Source organism: Acanthisitta chloris, unplaced genomic scaffold (genome assembly GCF_000695815.1).
Source record: "Acanthisitta chloris isolate BGI_N310 unplaced genomic scaffold, ASM69581v1 scaffold4056, whole genome shotgun sequence".
Taxonomy (NCBI): domain Eukaryota; kingdom Metazoa; phylum Chordata; class Aves; order Passeriformes; family Acanthisittidae; genus Acanthisitta; species Acanthisitta chloris.
The window spans coordinates 33,367-52,001 of record NW_008679600.1 but is presented as its reverse complement, the minus strand read 5'-3'; the positions used below and the strand labels follow the sequence as shown (position 1 = coordinate 52,001).

Sequence of the window (18,635 nt, the reverse complement as noted above, 5' to 3'; positions counted from 1 at the left end):
GGAATTTAGGAGGTCTGGATTCAATTCTTGCCCTGCACTAAATTAATTTGGTTGAAAGCCAATTAAGACAAATTTTGAGCTCTTTTCCTGGATCTATTTTAAAGGATTTACAGTATTTCCATGCCAAATTCCTCACTACTTCCTTCAGCTGGAGGTCCACAGCCCCAGCATGTACCTACCACAGAAAGGAATGACTCAGATGTGTTGTCAGGAACCTCTAGCAATAACACTCTGTTGAGGGGTGACAGCACATCTTCATTGCTGCTGTCATGTCCAAAAAGATAATGAATTTAAGTTGTTGGTGCTCTGATGCTCAGACACACTGTTGGTATATATGGTTTAAGGCATTAGGTTTGGTGTGAAGGACATGCTCAGTCCTTCACCACAGCTCAGCTGAAGAGGTAATTCTTTCTTTTCAGGTAACTCAATGGCTTTAGACAGTGTGACCCTATCCCTCACGCAGTTACTTCCACTGATGGAAACATCTACAGGTTCCTACTGGAAGACACTCTTCTGAAATGATTTTTTTCCTTCTGTCTTCCCACTGTAAATGGCCCAGCAAGGTCTAAATGGAATGCTCTTGCTTCCTTCTCTCCTTTCCCAGTTATCACACTGTGCTGTATCTTCAAGTGTCGGATTCCCCGGACCAGGAAGGAGATTGAGGCACGATACGCTCAACGTCAAGCAGCCAAGAACTATGCAGACAAACTGGATACTGTGCCACCACTCAACGAGCTGACAGAGATCCCTGGAGGTACTTCCCATGCCCACACCCACATGAGACACATCTCTTCTTTTGGGTTTGCTTTCTGCATGCATGAGTGCAAAGGTTCTAACTTGGTGTAAGTCACTGTGGATCCTTGGGCACAACTATTAGCATAATCCCTTCCCACTGCTCTAAACCTGCTGCAGCATTTGTGGCAACAGACACTTAGATGAAAATGAGTTTTTCTATTCGTACAAGTCAGGGTCATTCTTTGAAGTCATAGAAACATAAAATCATTAAGACTGGAAAAGACCTTCAAGATCTTTTGACTGAATCCCACCATGCCCACTAAACCGCATTGAAAGTGCTGTGTCTACTTGGTTTTTGAACACTTCCAGGGATGGTGACTCCACCACTCCACCACTTCCCTGGAAAACCCCTTCCAATGTTTATCTACTCTTTCCATGAAGAAATTCTCCCTGATATCCAACCTGACCCTCCCCTGCTGCATCTTGAGGCCATTTCCCCTTGGCATGTTGCTTGTTGCCTGGGAGAAGGGCCCAACTTTGCTGCAACCTCCTTTCAGGTAGTTGTAGAGAGCAAAAAGTTCATGTTTAAAATTTCCAGAGTCAGTTGATGGGTTGGGGGATGTCAGTAGGAAGAAAAGGAGATATTGGAGTTTCATGTTACCCATAAATGGTTTGCCATGCTTGGATGGCCGAGAGGATTTCTGTCACTGATCTCTGCTGCTCTCACTCACCTTTCCTGGTTCTATGCCCTAGGCTCTACTGAAACTCTCCTAACTCTCTCTGGTCATGTCCAGTCCAGACCTCTCAACTCCCTGCCTGTGGTGAAAGAAGAAGATGAAATGGCCCTGCAAGGAAATTAAGGGATTGCCTTCCTGTCTGTCTGTCTGTGGCTTCTCTTTCTGATGAGTTCCATCAGCCCTTGGACTCTGCTTCTCAGTTCTCTTTCTGCATTTGACCTGTTTTCTCCACACCTTTTTGTGACCATTTTTTCCTCTTTGCTGTGTCTCTGCCCTGTGACCTCTAGCTCCATAGAAACTGCAAGTTTCCTTCATTCAAAATGTGATGCTTCAGTTCATGAAACTGGTGAAAAGGCAGAGAAATGATTGTAGAAATTTAGTCCTACACCAGCAAAATGCAGAACTAAGTGCTTAACAGGAGGAACTTGCACATCCCTCAGGATTTCAGAGGTGTTCTGACATCTGACTATACACTGAGGATGAGCAGATCACTCTCTGGAGCTAAACACAACTGGCAGGAATAAGTCCTTGTTCATGCAGTTAAATTCTCTTAACCTACTTGAAAGTCAAAGGTCATCCAAAGGTCTAGTTAATGCAATCTTACACATGGAAAATTCCCACACTGGGGCAGAGAATCAAAGAATCCTTTGATTCATTGCCCAAAAGACCAAATTCTGACTCTGTAAGGACCTGCTATGAGTAGATCTCAGGGAGTGTGTTGGGTTGTGCCTGTAGGCAGCAGAAAGCCAAATTAACTTATTTGCTGCTGCATCCTCTTCCTGCCAAGCTGTTACTTCTGGAAAACAAATAAATTAAGGATAAATTACAAGGCAGAAAGGTTATTTGGGCAGAAGAATGACTGTTTCACCCTAGAACGCTAAGAACTTTTGATCTCCTGTAAGCAGCCTTTACATCCCACAGCTATGTCCATGTGCTCCATCCACAGGCTGGATATTAGATGTGGCTTTAGTCAGACCATGGGAAACTTTTGCAGCAGGAACTCATTAATAAATGCCCACAAGAAATCAATTTAGGTAAAGTCAGTTGCACCATGAAGCTTATTTAAACTACCTTTTGTACAGTTATATATTGACCACCCCTTGAGAATCCCAGAATGATGGTCCTGGCATGGTGCAAGGTAGGAGGCTGATGTGCAGCATGTTGCTGAGTGCCTGCTGATACTTGGTAATGACTCATGAATCCCTGTTCTCTGAAGCTCCTGGTCCTCTGCATCTAGGCAGTTCTAAATCTGTTCAAACTGACCTGAAGGAACTGGTATTGGGATGGGAGTCATCTAAACTGGTACTGGGATGAGAATTATCTCTCTACAAATATGCTATCCTCATCTATGGAGGAATCTGTGTCAGCATTGCTTGTCCAGACTTTATCCACAGGGGAAAACAAAAGAGAATTGCATTTCTTTCATGGAAGTGAAAGTGCTAAAGTAGGACAGGTAAATTGTGCCTTAAAACTGCCTCTATGTCTCCAGCCTTGAGGAGCCAAAAGGATTGACACAGCTGAGGGCACCTAATCTAGCTCACAAAGGCTTTGTGTGATCAAAGGCACTGGTTTGCCCTCCTGAAATTCATCCTGTTCCCACCAAAAAATTTCAGTACAGGATTTAGGCATTGCAATAGGAAGTATTGGGATTCACCTCTGTGCTGTCGTTGTTGTCTGCACACAGTGCGATGCTCTCAGGCTCCACCACTTCCTGTTGGCATCACACCTGCATTTATTTGGTCATGAAATATAATGTATGGATTTGTCTACTATTTCTATACTCCCACTGTGACAAGCCCTGGGTGACCCAGTCAAGGCCAGAATGGTATCTTGAGTGACTTTCATTCCTGAGTGGCCATTAAATGTTTTAAAGGATTTCTGTGAGTGTCAAATGCTATTAATAATGTATATATTACAATGCTTAAATATTCTCATTTCTTGGCATTATTTTACCCTACTTCACCTTTACTCTGATGGAAAATTTCAACTCCTGAAAGGCTCTCCATGCACTTCTTAGAGTATGATATATGGCAAATCCTTTTATAGAGCAGAAATAAAACGGACTTTAGGTTTCAGTGGTAAAAATGTGATATAAAAATTGATTCATTCGTGTTCTGTCTCCCAGTCTGGGAGAGAAGAACAAGCAGGACTTGGCCTTTGCTCTGGGTAGAGATGTACTGTCTGAGTCTATGTCCTGGGAGATCTTCAAATATTCTGCTCTGAGGCTGCTCCAGCTGATATTTATGGGAGTTCACCTAGCTCCTACCATATTTGTCCAGGAAGGAGACAATGTGGTGGGTTGGTTATTATTTTTTCCTTCCCTCTTCTTTTTTTTTTTTTTTTCAATATGAGATGTCAGGATTTCCCCTGGGATTGTAAGAAAGAGTCTGCATTGTTCTACTCCCACTTGTATGGCCAAATGAATTGCCAGTTCCCAAGGTCAAAGACTGATGTTCTATTTTAGTGTGAACACTGAAGGAATACCTTAGGTGGACAGAACAAATTCAGGTTTCATAGAATCATAAAATCCCAGACTGGTTTGGGTTGTAAGGACCTTAAAGATATCTCATCCTACCCCATGCCATGGGGCAGGGACACCTTCCACTAGAAGCTCCAAGCCCCATCCAACCTGGTCTGGAATGCTCCCAGGGATGGGACAGCCACAGCTGCTCTGGGCAACCTGTGTCAGTGCCTCCCCACCCTCACAGCCAAGAATTCCTTCCACTGAACTCCTTTCGGAGCTGAGCTCGGCTGCGGGAGGCTCTCACAGCGGACCGGGGCTGGACTGTGTCGTTGGCAGGAGATTTAAACAGCCCCCAGGGCTCTGCAGTGCGAGCAGTTCGAGCAGGAAGGGCACAGCCACCTTGCTTGCTATTTCTTTCTTTGTTGTTGCTTTATTATTTTTTTTTCCGCAACTCAGCTAGACCCAGCAACGATATCTACACGAGCGAAAACTGTTTTACTGCTGCTCCCAGGAGGAATGTTGTAAGCCAGACAGAACCCTCCGTGCAGGATGCAGCTGTGCAGGTCACTGAGCACAGAATGCCTCGGTCTGGCGTTAGTTTGATAGGACAGTGTGAGTCACACCTGCGTACGGTGTGAGCAGGGGAATGGTTTGCTGTGCCTGCTGGCAGAGCTCAGGGAAGAAGTAGAGAGATTAAGACGCATTAGGGACAGTGAAAGGGTAATAGACTGGCAGAGTCGCAGCCTTTCGACCCCAAAAGAAGTTCAGTAGCCCCATCCTGCCCTCAGGCAGAGGGAGCAAACCAAGTAGATGGTGGGGAATGGAAACAGGTCCCTGATGGAAGAGGTTAAAGAATCCCCTCCCGACCCCCATCACCTCCCGAGGTGCCCTTGAAAAACAGGTATGAGTTAGGAAGCCACATAGCCCCCCAGATGACTGGAAGTTGGCAAATGTCACGCCAATCCACAAAAAAGGTTGCAAGGAGGACCCGGGAAACTACAGACCTGTCAGCCTGACTTCAGTGTCTGGCAAAGTCATGGAGCAGATCATCCTAAGTGCCATCACACAGCACCTGCAGGATGGACAGGACATCACACCCAACCAGCATGGGTTTAGGAAGGGCAGGTCCTGTCTGACCAAACTGATCTCCTTTTATGATCAGGTGACCCACCTGGTGGATGAGGGGAAGGCTGTGGGTGTAGTCTACCTGGACTTCAGCAAATCCTTTGACACCGTCTCCCATAGCACACTCCTGAAAAAGTTGACAGTCCATGGCTTGGACAGGGGCACTCTCTGCTGGGTTAAGAACTGGCTGGATGGCCCAGAGAGTGGTGGTGAACGGCGCCACATCCGGTTGTCAGTTTGAAGCCATTCCTCCTTATCCTGCCCCTCCATTCCAAAGTCCCTTTCCCTTTTCAGAGAAGAATGTCATGGGAAACTTAACACGCTTTCACTTGAGTTTGTAAAACTTTATACTCTGCTACCCTTGAGCAAAGCTTTCTGTAAGAAATACATGTAATATGATCTGTGTGTAAGTGTCAAATTGCTGTTTGAGGTGAGAGTTCAGTGCATTAATCTGACTTGAGAGAATGTACTTGAGAGAAATAGAATCACTTCTAGTAGAAGGAAAATAAGAAAAATGCTGCTCAATCCTTTGTTACAATAATTAAAGTCTGCAGAACCAGAGTGACCCTTAGGAGACTTCCGACCTGAAATGTGGACACTGAATCCAAGATCATAAAGTCATAGAATGGTTTGGGTTGGAAGGGATCTTAAGGATCATCTAGTTCCACCCGCTGCCATAAGCAGGGACAGCTTCCACTAGCCCAGGTTGCTCCAAGCCCCATCCAGCCTGGCCTGGAACACTTCCAGGGATGGGGCAGCCACAGCTTCTCAGGGCTACCTGTTCCATCTTTATAATAAAGAATCCCTTCTGAATATCTAATACAAATCCACGGTCCCTCAGCTTCCCAGGATAATCCCTGCTGTCCACACAGCTGTAAGAGACATTCCTCATAGCCAAAGAAATAGAAAAGCCAAATGACTAAAAATAAACCCTAGATTGTACTGAAGTTCATGAGAGATGTTTCTGTTCCTCCTTGTGAGAGGAAACAATTCCATGTTGAATGTCATGATTGGGAAATGCGTATAGGCCGTGGTTATAATGTCCATGCATCAGTTCCTACCAACAGGAGCCATTTCCTCCAACAGATCCACAACTCAGCTCTTGAAATGATTAGTTCTGCTTTATCCCAATGTCCGCTCAAAACAAAGCTAAGAAGTGCTGCTTCTCAGTGAGCAAACAGTTGTGTGAACGAAGTCCCAGTGGAAGTATTTTCCCTTTGTCCAAGACTGCCAGCAGGGAGCAGGAGTTTGGCCTCTTCCTGGCTAGTGTCAACCACGTTAACTCCTTTTCTCTTTTCCCATCCTTGCATACAGGTCAGGCAGAAGAAGAGAAAAAAGAAGAAGAAGAAGTTCCCACTGTATCTGGAAAAGTGGACAAGTCTTAAGGTAAGAAAGATGCATCCAAAAACTCCAAGAAGGATGGTGAAAAGGAGCAGAAATAACAATCCAAGAAAGAAGAGATGGATGGAGGCAAAAAGAAAGAAGGAGAAAAAGGAGAAAAAGAAGAAAAGGGGGGAAAGGACACAAATGACAAGAAACAAGGATGTAGGAAGAAAGGGGAAAAAGAAGGTGAAGCAGGAAAATCAGAAGGAGGCACCAAAGTTAATGGTAAGGCTCCAGCAAAGAAGTGACTCTGCTAAAGGCAGTGCTGGCAGTTTTTGGGGAAGAGAACTGTCACATTGCTGGGGGAAAAGCACTGGGAGCAGACAGGATGTGCTGTCTCCATGTAGTCCAGCTGTTCAGTTCCACTGGATGTATGGATTTATCCCCTTTTGAAGACCAAGTCACTGGTCACCGAAGGAAAATGAGGCCATTTGACTGGACAGTGTCTTATACACAAAGTACACAGTGCAGAGCTATGTGGTAACAGCAATCAGAAACAAACTGCAACGTGGAATGAGATTCAGGAGTTTGGATAAACATGGAAATACACAGAGATGAAGATCTAAACTAGCAAGAGGCCATGATTCATCTCCAGTTTTTTCTTCTTGAAGACCTTAAAGAGTTTGCTAAATATTTACTTGCACTCATCACCTCTTAAATAGGATTTGCATGTGGGTAATTTGAGGCATTACATAAATCCTGGATGCTAAAACCCTAAGGCATGGCTGGTGTGGTTTCTGTGAGATGACTTGGGCACATTGGAGGAAGCTTTCCTTCCTGCTCAGATACCTGGACTGAGCCTGGACTCATTTTCTCTGGACTGCTGGAGGAAATAGAAGGAACTGCATCTCTTCCAGATTTGTCTGCCTTTTGTCTTTATTTTGCTGATGAAAGACATAAATCAAGCTGTAGGAAGATGTGCACAGAGTAAATAAAGCAGACTAGATCTGTGCTGCTGTAGGCTCTAGCTGTCCTCAGTTCACCATCCCTTCAGCAATGGCAACAAGAGCCCACTGGGATGAAGGAGATGTGAAGATACTCAGCATGTTGCAGCCCAAACTCAGAGTCTCAGGGAGCAGGGCTGGATATGTTCCAGTCTTGAACTCTCCTTGAGCCCTTCTGAATCCAGAAATTTTGCTTCCCTTTTATGTAGCTGTTATTTCTCTCACCTCCTGGAAGCTTTGTAAGAGTAGTTTAATCAGAAGTATCATTTCTCCTGGTGTGTTTTGTAAATAGCTCAGCAATTTATGCCTTAAAATTAACAGCCATGGGGTAATTAGCTAAAAAGCTAATTGGGGATAGTTTGCAAGGTGTTCTGATGACTAAAGCTCTACCTGTTGTATATGCTGAATACACCCACTCTGGGCATATCCATTGGCATGGATTTGTCTGCTCCATGGGCAAGGAAGGAGTAATGTCCAGTCCTTTATTTTACTAAGGCTCCATGAGTTAGATTAATTTTAATCCAACTGTTTTCTATTCCCACTGTGGTTTCAACGTGGACAGAGTTGATACATCACTGTAAAACTTTTCTCACTTGTCCCACCTTTCCTTGTCCCATCTTCCCTTTTCCTTCTCTCCTACCCAACCCATCCTGGTAGAAATGAACCTAACTACATGAAGAGAATGTTCTGTTGTATTAATGCATTCAGTCAGCTCATAAAAGGCCTCAAAACCACCAGAGCTATTGAAGGAGTGGTGTAAGATTTGAATAGAAAAGATGGGAATGATGTTCACAGCCACAGGAATGTTTAGAAAGAGCATGAACAGTGACAGTTCACTGCCCCAGGTATGATCTGCCATGCTAGAGGGAAATCAGGGTTAGAAATTCAGCCCTTATACATAGAGAAGTGGTTGGAGCCAACAAGGATTGTCACTATATTCATACAGACATTAGATTTAAGTCTGAATCTCAGTCCCAGCCCAAATTTTACCAAGGCTGGAGGTGAGTGAGGATTGCAGCTTTCAGGAAGGAGCAAAGGATCTGTTTTCAAGTCCCTTCTCAGGCTGAGAGGTCTCAGATTTCCAGGTTTCTGGGTCAGAAACTGCGCTCTACATAAAATAAGGAAAAGAACTAAAAGGGAAAGCAACAGTCAGAGAGCCAGCTATGGGGAAGGAAGCCCTGCAGGAGCACAGGTCTATATAATCCAGTCTGTGTGTGTATGCATGTGTAACACCTGAGGAGGCATCAGTTTATATGAACAGGATTTTTATCCATCTTTTCACCTGGAATAAAAGCAAAAACAACAGTCATAGACCCAGCTGGGGGGGAGGACAAGTCTGTAACCCAGTCTGGGAGGGTGTGTACATATGTAACACCTGGTGAGGCATCAGTTTATCTTCCCTCAGGGAGCTGCAGAGACTCCTGGTGTCATTTAATGGCAGCACATTACTTCCACCACACAGAAACATAGCAGCTGTCAATCACTACATTCCATTCACCTGCTTTCTGCTGTTATTACCCTGTTTAATTAGGAGTCACAAAGAAAATAAAGAAAAATAAATAGATTTTTCTCATTGCATTCTCTGCCTGCGTGCAGAGATGTCACTCCCTGGCACCTGCCCCAGGTTGCCTGAGCTCACTGTGCATTTTGGGGGGGCCTGAGTGGATGCTTGTGTCTAATATACTCCATTTCACAGGTAAAGCAGCTGCAGGATGGGATCCAGCTGTGATTTGGGCAGGAAAACTGGTTTCCCTGCCCTGCAGCTGGAGTCATAGCCCTTAATCCTGCTATTAATTTTGGATGTGTAGAATGAGGATGTTGGCTCAGAGAGGGAAGAGGAGCAGATTTATTCCTGATTCAAATGCTTCAGTGAGGAAAATCTGTCCCTTTACTTTGCCATTAAGCTCATTATCAGAGTCAGAGTGCTCTTTCCTTAACCCTTTCCTCCCAGAAAAACTGTCTCTCTCACACCAAAAAACAATACAAATAAAAATATAATACTACATTATGACTTCTGGAACCTTTGCAATTCATCTTCATTCCTTTCTGCCAAGATAAGACAGCAAATGCATTCAAAGTCTTACAGATCAGATCACATTAGTCTGTGGCCATGTGTTGAAAGAAATCTATTTATCCTCTGGAAAGAGCCAGCCCTGGGTAACTTGAGGGGTAGATCAACTTGTTTCTGAGTTCTCAGAGTGACAGTGTGTGGGTGGAATGCAGGGAGTATATGACTGGGGGTTGCAGGAAACATCCTGCCCAACAAAACTTGTCCTAGTGCCTGAAGTGAACATGGAGGGAAGAAAATTTACAGGCCCAGAACCAAACTGGTGTGGATTTTTCCTTAGCTCCCGTTACAGTGGTCAGGTGGAATCTGAAAGGCAGATGATGTTGAATGGGTGTAAAATGACACTCCCTGAGCAGCAGCAGTTTGGGAGCTGCTTTTACACCACCAGGTGGAGAAATTGCATTGGAAAAAAATCACACCCACAGTGCTGAAGCTTTGCAAAAGGAATTTGTAATGATGAGATCGGAGACAAACTGATTTGTATGAAAAAACAACTTAATCCAGCAACAAATCCCAGAGGCCGAAAGTAGGATTTAAGACCCAAGGCTCAGCTATCCAGGGAGTAATGACACTATCTCTGCTTTCTTTAGGTTAACCTGATGCTGTGTGCATGGCAAGGGTGGGCTGGAGGAAACAACTGAGATCCCGAGCCAGGAGGAATAACTTGCGGGTTCTCCTGCTCCTCATATTCCATAGTTTTCCGCTAGAGGGGACCATGTCCTTCCTCTGGAATATCTGGAGACAGATTTAAAGCAAGTTTGTGCTTATTTGTGGTGTGAAATCAAGCCTGGCTTTGGAAACATACCTTTTGTCTAAAGATTTGCATGACAGTAGGTTACCTATCTGAGCCATCAGACCTTCTTGCAGTATTGTTCTTCTACTGGTTCATAGAAGTAGAAGTTGAGTTGACAGTAGATTAAGACACCTTTGAGGTAAAAGATAGCAAGAAAATAGTCATTGGCTTTGATGGATAAAACTTAAATCAGCCAAATTAGGTGTGCCCAAGGGGTTTCAATGAGTCTGGATGAGCAGGTCAGTAGGAGGAGATGTGAAGTTTTTAAGTGTAATTCCTGGTTGATTTGGGGAAGAAGCCCATAGAAATGTTGTCTGTATTATTTTCCTCTCACTCTCTTTTCCTCATGGGTTTTGCTTTCAGTATTTATGAAAAGCAGTGGAAAAACCCAGCATAGGTTCAGTGCTGATCTGCCAGGAGATGCCACACAAAATGTGCATGCATTGCAAGAAAATGCCGTGCTAGCTCCAAAGGGTTAAATCCTCTGGAGGAATTCTACCTGTCCTAAAGGCTCTCAAGATAAAACCTGGTCTTTTTTTCCTCTCTTTATATACTTTCTTACGCAGTTTGACTCTAAGAACTGCTGATGCTAATTGATTTCGTACTAAGGATCTAAATATTAGAAGTAGTTTTTGGCTCAGCCTTCAGAGGGTAAAGTCTCTGTGCTCAGGTCCCTTTGGAGATGGAGCAAAGAAGAAATTGGGTTCACCTGTGCTGTCCTGCTCACCTGGTTAGACCCATGGAGAACAAATGAGGTCATTAGAGGGTCTGGGAGATTCCTCCTTCTGCCAGGTGACATATGGAGTCCCAATCCTGAGGCAGAGCTGTTAAAACTATGTGGTTTTTCCTTTCCAGTGGCCAAAAAGAGCAAAGGATCAACTTCCCAATTATTTCCTGGTCTGCAGATGGAACTTTTAATCTCTGGGTTAGATTGGGCATTCTGTTACTGATACGGGTGGCCATTTGCAAAGAGTTTGGGTGTTGTAGGCTTAAAGAAAAGAGCATTTGCCAGAAATAAAGAGCTGTCAAAGTTCTCCTTTCTTTCTTTTTCTTTCCTTGTATTTTGGGAGGTTTTTTTGGAGGGGGGTGTGGTCCTTGGAGCATGTTCCTGCAAAAGCACCATCCAGCTAAGCACCTTCATGGAGTAGAACTCCAAAGTCCCTAAGGTGTCTTAGAGATGCCTTAGACAATAGCAGTGAGATAATTCTGACTCTATTATTCCTAATTCCACATGGCATTTTTTCCTGGCATTCCCCTCATTTCTGGATAGACCCAAAAGACTTTTACAGTCCTAATCTTTTCTGGCTAAACAACATCCATCTTCTTCGTGTGCTGAATCCCTGATGTGGTGTCCCTCAGCCTGGCCTCCTGCAGACTGGGAAGTGTCACTCAGGGTAACGAGGGCCCAAATGCCAATCTGCTTAATGTCACCAGCAAAAGAGGGGACAATAGATGGACCTGAGCACTGATCTTGTGAAATAGAGCTTTGTGTACATTTCCTTCTTAAGATGCTCCAGGGATTTGATCGAAAATAATAGTGGTGAAGCCTCCCTGAACTTCACTATCTTCTCTTCCCATAAAACTGCCTGTCAAAACTGAGTTATTTGCAGGGAGGTCATAGGACACAATAGAAATTCTCTTATTTGAGACACAATAGAAATCCATGTTTGCTTTCAAAATGTGCTGTTGAGAAGCTAAAGAGGTGTTACAGGGCTGGAGGAGCTCATTTTGCATTGAGGAGAGTGAAGGGAGTAAGGAAAACAAGACAAAAAGTCTTTTGTAATCTGGCTTTCATGGTCATAGAATCCCAGAATGGTTTGGATTGGAAGTGACCTTAAAGACCATCTAGTTCCAAACCCCTGCCATGGCAGGGACACCTTCCACCAGGCCAGGTTGCTCCAAGCCCCATTCAACCTGGCCTGGAACACTTCTAGTGATGGGGCAGCCACAGCTTTGCTGAGCAACCTGTGCCAGTGCCTCAACACCCTCACAGCCAGCAATTCCTTCCCAATATCCCATCTATCCCTGCCCTCTGGCAGTGGGAAGCTATTTCTCCTTGTCCTGTCCCTCCAGGCCCTTGCCCAAAGTTCCTCTCCAGCTCTCTTGGAGCCCTTTAGGCACTGGAAAAGCTCTAAGTTCTCCCTGGAGCCTTCTCTTCTCCTGGCTGATGGGATAATGAAAGGGATAATGAAAGGGATAACGCTGAATGAATTCTGGATTTTGGTGGCCTTTGGACTTATTCCTATGATCCTCTGTAGCATCTCTTGCTCACTGCCTGAGCTCTGCAGCCTTTTAGCGTGAACACTTCCAAACCCTTTGGTGGTTGATGTTGCCTTGCTGTGTCTCAGAAACAGCCTCACTGTGATGGGCTCTGCCTGACCCTGTTTCTAGCACTCAAAGACCTCTTGCCATCCCCTTACATGTGAAAAATTTGTCAGTGGTGCCCAAAAGAGCTTTAGGCTGTTCATTCCTGGGTATGAGGAGGAATGTTCCTGGGCATGAGGAGGGATGGCTTTGAGACAAAACTCTCTGAAGCAGAAAGACACCACTCTGCTTTGCAGTGCGGGTCTGTCCCTTGCTGTTTGTCCCTCCTACATGAGGATTGCTGCTCTCCCTCCATCCCAACCTCCAAATGCTCAACTCTGAAAGCCAGTCACATCTTTTGCTTTGCTCAGGAGATAGGAAGTAGCTTATGGAGGATTTTTTTTTCCATAGGCAATGCATTCAGAATGCTAATTTAATGAGTTTCTTTTACAGGCTTTCAAATATTCCCTGGCTCCATGCTATCACACAGTGGTGTATCCTACTGATGCCAATGCTTCCATCTGGGGATTATGATTTTTGAAAATCTCATTTTAAACATCCCAGGAGACTTTATTAAGACTTCCTGTAAGAGGACAGGGAGGCTAATACAGAGGGAAAGAAGCAGGAACTGGGATTTTTACTAGAACAGGGCTTGACTTTATAAATGAAATGCACTCATGGTCTCCTCCACCCTGTCCCCATCCCATTTCCCCCCTCCTCATCCCATAAAACAGACCTTAGGATCAATGCCCTATGTGTACGGAAATAAAGACTAATCTAATTTCTGTGGCTTTCTGGTTGATGATTCTATGAGCTGGGAGAGGGACAGAACTGCTGTGGAGGGCACAAATCCTGTCCTAGCTGGAATATGAGTTGCTGGGGATGGCAGATACAGGGCTGAGGGGGAGACATGTTCACTGAGGGTCACTTGTGTTGTGTGTTTTGGGTTAGTAATGAAAGGGTTTAACACACATTTCCCCTTTCCATTTTCCCTCTTAGTCAGAGAGGGGAAGGCTGGGCTGAGCTGACCCAGGGGATGGTGGCATGTGGTTGAGAAGGAGAGATACCAGGAGATGCAACCTGGTCTTCTGAGCATTCTGGGCTAGTGAAAGGTGTCCCTGCATATGGCAGGAGGGTGGAACAAAATCATTAAGGTCCTTCCAACTGAAACCATTCTGGGATTCTATGATTCTGTCTGGCACATAGCTGTTGGGAAACCTCTGTCCTATCAAGCAACAACAAACTGAACCTGAGGAATATCAGTCTCTTGCTTGGCTTTCGCCCTGGTTAACTAGTATTTTCCAAAACAATTCCTGGGTACTGTCCAGGCACTGTAACAAGGCAGAAATCCTACCAATAATGGAACTTGGATGCAACCAGGGTGGTTCAGATTCCTGTTATGTGAATGCACAGCCTGGTAAAGGAGATGCCTTCTGGGCCAGGGAATGGATTCTGGATCAATTCTTTACCATCATAAAGCACAATAAGACCAGGATTTGTGTCCAGGGTTGACAAATGTCTTTCCTAAACTGGACTGTGTTTCATTATGTTATGGCCATAATTGAACTGTAACATTCAAGCTGTTGAATGTATGTTTGTGCTTCTACTATTACCATATCTCTGGGCCTTTATTTTTGTATAGAAATATTTCCATATATATGTGTCAGGCTGCTTACTATCTTCCTTGGATCAATTGCCTTTTTTGCCCTTTCCATGCTGTCTTGTCTAGACACACTGTTGCTTTTGAAGACAAAGCTGAAACTCTCTACACTCTAGCTCTGAATTTTGAGCTTTTTTTCTAGCTACAAGAAGGACATTGAGGGACTGGAGTGTGTTCAGGGAAGAGAATGGAGCTGGGGAAGGGGCTGGAACACCAGGAGTGGCTGAGGGAGCTCGGGGGGCTCGGCCTGGAGAAAAGGAGGCTCAGGGGGGGATCTTCTCACTCCCTCCAACTCCCTGACAGGTGGTGCAGCCAGATGGGGGTTCAGGCTCTGCTCCCAGAGAGCAAGGGACAGGACAAGAGGGAATGGCCTCAAGTTGCTCCAGGAGTGGTTTAGATGGGATATTAGGAAAAAGTTCTCCATGGAAAGGGCTTTCCAGCCCTGGCACAGGCTGCCCAAGGCAGTGATGGAGTCATCATCCCTGGAGGGACTTTAAAGCTGTGTAATAAAGTTCCTCAGCACTGATCAGAGATCTGTCCAAGCTGAAAATGTCTACTTGACAGGCATTAACTATAGAATCATCATAGAGTTCCAGAATGGTTTGGAAGGGACCTTCAAGATCATCTTATTCTACTCCCTGCCATGGACAGGGACACTTTCCACCAGGCCAGGTTGCTCCAAGCCCCATCCAACCTGTGCTGAAACACTTCCAGGGATGGAACCACCACAGTTTCTCTGGGCAACCTGTGCCAGTGCCTCACCATACTCACAGCAAAGAGTTCCTTCCCAATATTCCATCTAAACTTACTCTCTGTCAGTTTGAAGCCATTCCCTCTTTTCCTGTCACTCCATGCTCTTTTAAATAACCCCTCTCCATCTTTCATGTAGGCTCCCTTAAAATCAACTGCCATGCTTTACTCTCCTCCTTTCCTACTTTCAAAGAAGTATCCTGGGCTTAATTCCCAATTTTTACTCATTGATGTGTCCAAGAACTGCTATTTCTTTGAAAGAGCGATTAGGTATTGCAATGTGCTGCCCTGGGAGCTGGTGGAGTCACCATCCCTGGAGGTGTTTAAGGAGAGACTGGACGTGGCACTTAGTGCCATGGTCCAGTTACCATGGTGGTGTTAGGTCATAGGTTGGACTCAGTGATCTCAGAGGTATTCTCCAACCTCAGTGGTTGTGTGATTCTGTGATTTCTGCTGCCAGTAAGATTGATCCTCACAGGCCAGTGACAGCATCCTGAGACAATCAACTGTACAATAGAACCTCAAGTTAAAGGGCTCAATTTAATTTCAAAATTCCATTCAGATTTTTGTCTAAACATATAGAAAACAAAGAAATATATATATCTGTATCTTCTCAACAGCAATACTTTTTGGGTTTTTTATGGTTATTTAATGGAATGATTTGCCAACATCTGATTGAAAGAAACCTATTAGGACATTCTGAGTCCTCATGTCTTCTACTTATTTGACATAGTATCTCATCAATTTCCTTGATTGCCACAGAACTGTCATGTACCAGCTTTGGATATTAGAAAAATTGCCAACCTATGGCATTTATGGAGCTGTTCCTGTATAGAAAAGCTTTATTTGCACTTCTAAAGTATTATTTGCTTTGTTCTAAAGAAAAAGCTGCTGCAACTGTTCTTACTTTGATGTGAAAGTGATGGTGGAGACAATGGAGCTTGGATAAACTGTTGTTTCCCATCCCTGCACACAGGGTATAGCCTGTTCCCAAGGAAGTTAAATACAGGCCACATCATGGAGAGAAAAAGGTTCATTTGTCAGAAATCAACCCCAGGAGATGAGTGAATGGAGGATTTGGGATTGGTGGCACATCTGAGTTAATACCCCCCTGTCACAGGTGACCTTTCTATAGATGAGCCTCATTAAACAGAGCTACCTAACAAAAAAGACAAATAAAAATCCCAGTTTTCCATGAATATATTTCCTTACATCATTCTGGCACTTACAAAACCTGGAGGGCAATTAAAGATGAAGCTTTAGCTCTAGGACTGAAGAGAGGCCAAGGGTGAGCATGGTGGGACAATGCTGGAATTAATTGTCCTTTTCCTTCCTTGGGGGTTTGAGACATGACTGACAGCCCTTGCTTTTACCAAAGACAAGAGTTTTAACCCCAAATTCCTAGACTAAGCTTTCAGAAGGTGAACTTCAGCTTTTCTTCAAGAACCCACTCTCCTCCTGATCCCTGCAGAAATCTCATTGACTTCACTGTCCAATATAAGCTGTAAGTGATGTCCTATATTCAGGTTTCTTTTCAATTAAGACATGAAAGTGATTTAAGGGACACATTCCTCATGGAACAGCCTTAAGGGGAAGCAGGTTCCTGTCCCCGGGAAGGGAGTGAGGAATTATCTGACCTGAGCCTTTGAGACAGCAATGATTCTTCCCTGTGACCTCCAAAAACTCAACCAAGCACAAGAACATGGGAGAATAAAGAACACATGAGTTAGGTAAGCTCTGACCTGCTGTCTGGTGGGATTTTACCCATCAAATTAACTGGAAATTTAAGTTAGGATTTAGGCCTAGTGGCTTAGGCATCTAATATCTTAGATATTGAACTTCTGTGAACAAAAAAACTGCTTAAAAAGAATTTGGGTTTCATTTCAGACTAACAAGATTATTGTGTGTGGGTCCAAGCACCTTTGTAGCCACAAAGAAAACCACCTAACCTGAATAATCAAAAAAATACCAGCCAGTGGGAATGAGAGCTCCAAAACAGAGCTCTGGCAAAACAACCATCCCAAACCTGATCCAATAACACACTTTTATTCTTTCAACAACTTCTAGGCAAGTTTGCCAAATCAGATTGTCCCAGTGGCCAAAAAAAATCTCAAGAGGCTGCCAAAGCTCTCCAGACAAATTCCCCAAACTGAATATTTTCTCCTGTTATGTTCTAGAAAGAGACAAACAGAAAGAAGAATCCATTTGATTCTACTTTCTGAGCATATGCGTAACAGTTCAATCTGAGGACTTGAAGAGAAGTGTTTTGGTGGTGCAGAAAGAAGGACTCAAAAAGCTTTGGAGAAGACTAAACCCCTATTAAATGTGGCTCTTCTGCTTCAGTTCTACTTAAAGAGACATTTCCAAACACTGTTTCATCATTCACACATTTGTGAACAGGAAAGGAGTGGCTGAATGCAAGTCCTTTGTTGTAAAAGAGTGGAAAATTTGGAAAATTATGGGCAATTTTAGCATTTTGTGAATGCTGAAGCACAGGCTGTGAATATCTGAGAAGGCTGAATTGTCCTACACCCCATTTGGAGACAGTGGTGAAGATCAAAGTGGCCAGAAGTGAGGAGAAATGTCAGAGAAACTGAAAAAACGGACTGTAAAGACATAGAAATCAAAGTTTTGCTGTAGAGAATGCCAAGGGAAAGCCTGGAAAGAGTTTTCAAAACCTTCAAAGATCACTAAGGAGTTCTAAGAAAAATCATGTTTTCATAGTTCACTGCAGACAGAAAAAGTGAAAATGAACTTAATTAGAGAAACACCCATTTAGGGCATGTTGTAGAAGAGACTCCACATGAGGAGAACAATGAAGTATTAAAATCTCTCTCATTTTAGGATTTTAAGAACTAGTTAGATGCAAATCAGGTTTGATTTAGGTGGGGCTTGTTCAACACTGGGGGTGTGACATGGAAATAGATTGCCTTGAGTAGGAAGGAGGTGGCTTTGTCCTTACATGATATGCCACATTGTCAGTTCAGCCTAGACATCATGAGACTTTTTTAAATCATTAAAAAAAATATGGGTTTGGTGATACCCTTTATTCCTAGGATTTTCTTCTTTCAGAGCTTCTTACTTCAAATTTCCAGGCCTTGTTCTTCCAATGCAAAGAAATTTGGGGGAGGGGGATATGGTTTAAAAGTTGATTTGAAATCAACAGGACTAATTCTTTATGGAGAAAAATAGCATCTTCTCTATGTGAGTGATGTGTCCTGCCAAAAAGAATAAGTAGTTTTTAAGACAGAATCCTAGGATGCTTTGGGTTGGAAGAAACCTTAAAGATCATCTAGTTCCAACCCCCTGCCATGGGCAGGGACATTGTCCACTAACCCAGGTTGCTTCAAGCCCCTTCCAACCTGGCTTGGAACATTTCCAGGGATGGAGCAGCCACAACTTCTCTGGGCAACATGTGCCAGTGCCTCACCACCCTCACAGGGAGGAATTTCTTCCTAACACCTAACCTAAATTACTCCTCTTTTTAATTTAAAACCATTCCCCCTTGTCCTATTGCTATCTGCACGTGAAAGTCCTCAATCCTTTGAAAGCTCCTAGGTAGGCTTCTTCCAAATCACTGTTCCCTCCATGTCCATCATTTATCCCACTCAGTTGCCTCACCACTCTGCTCCCCCAGCCACGGTCATTGCTGAAGAATGGTGTCATCCTCGA

At 44.0% G+C, this 18,635-nt stretch overlaps 1 protein-coding gene across 1 annotated transcript; it reads left to right on the top strand.

The window, feature by feature from the left end:
- Positions 1 to 604: 604 nt before the first annotated feature.
- TMIE (transmembrane inner ear) lies at positions 605 to 6,669 on the top strand (the record flags this gene model as incomplete). The annotated part of the gene is made up of 4 exons (XM_009077352.1): positions 605 to 754; positions 1,305 to 1,312; positions 6,381 to 6,439; positions 6,540 to 6,669. Coding segments are annotated over 4 exons (347 nt in total), but the record flags the coding sequence as incomplete, so codon positions are not given.
- Positions 6,670 to 18,635: the final 11,966 nt, after the last annotated feature.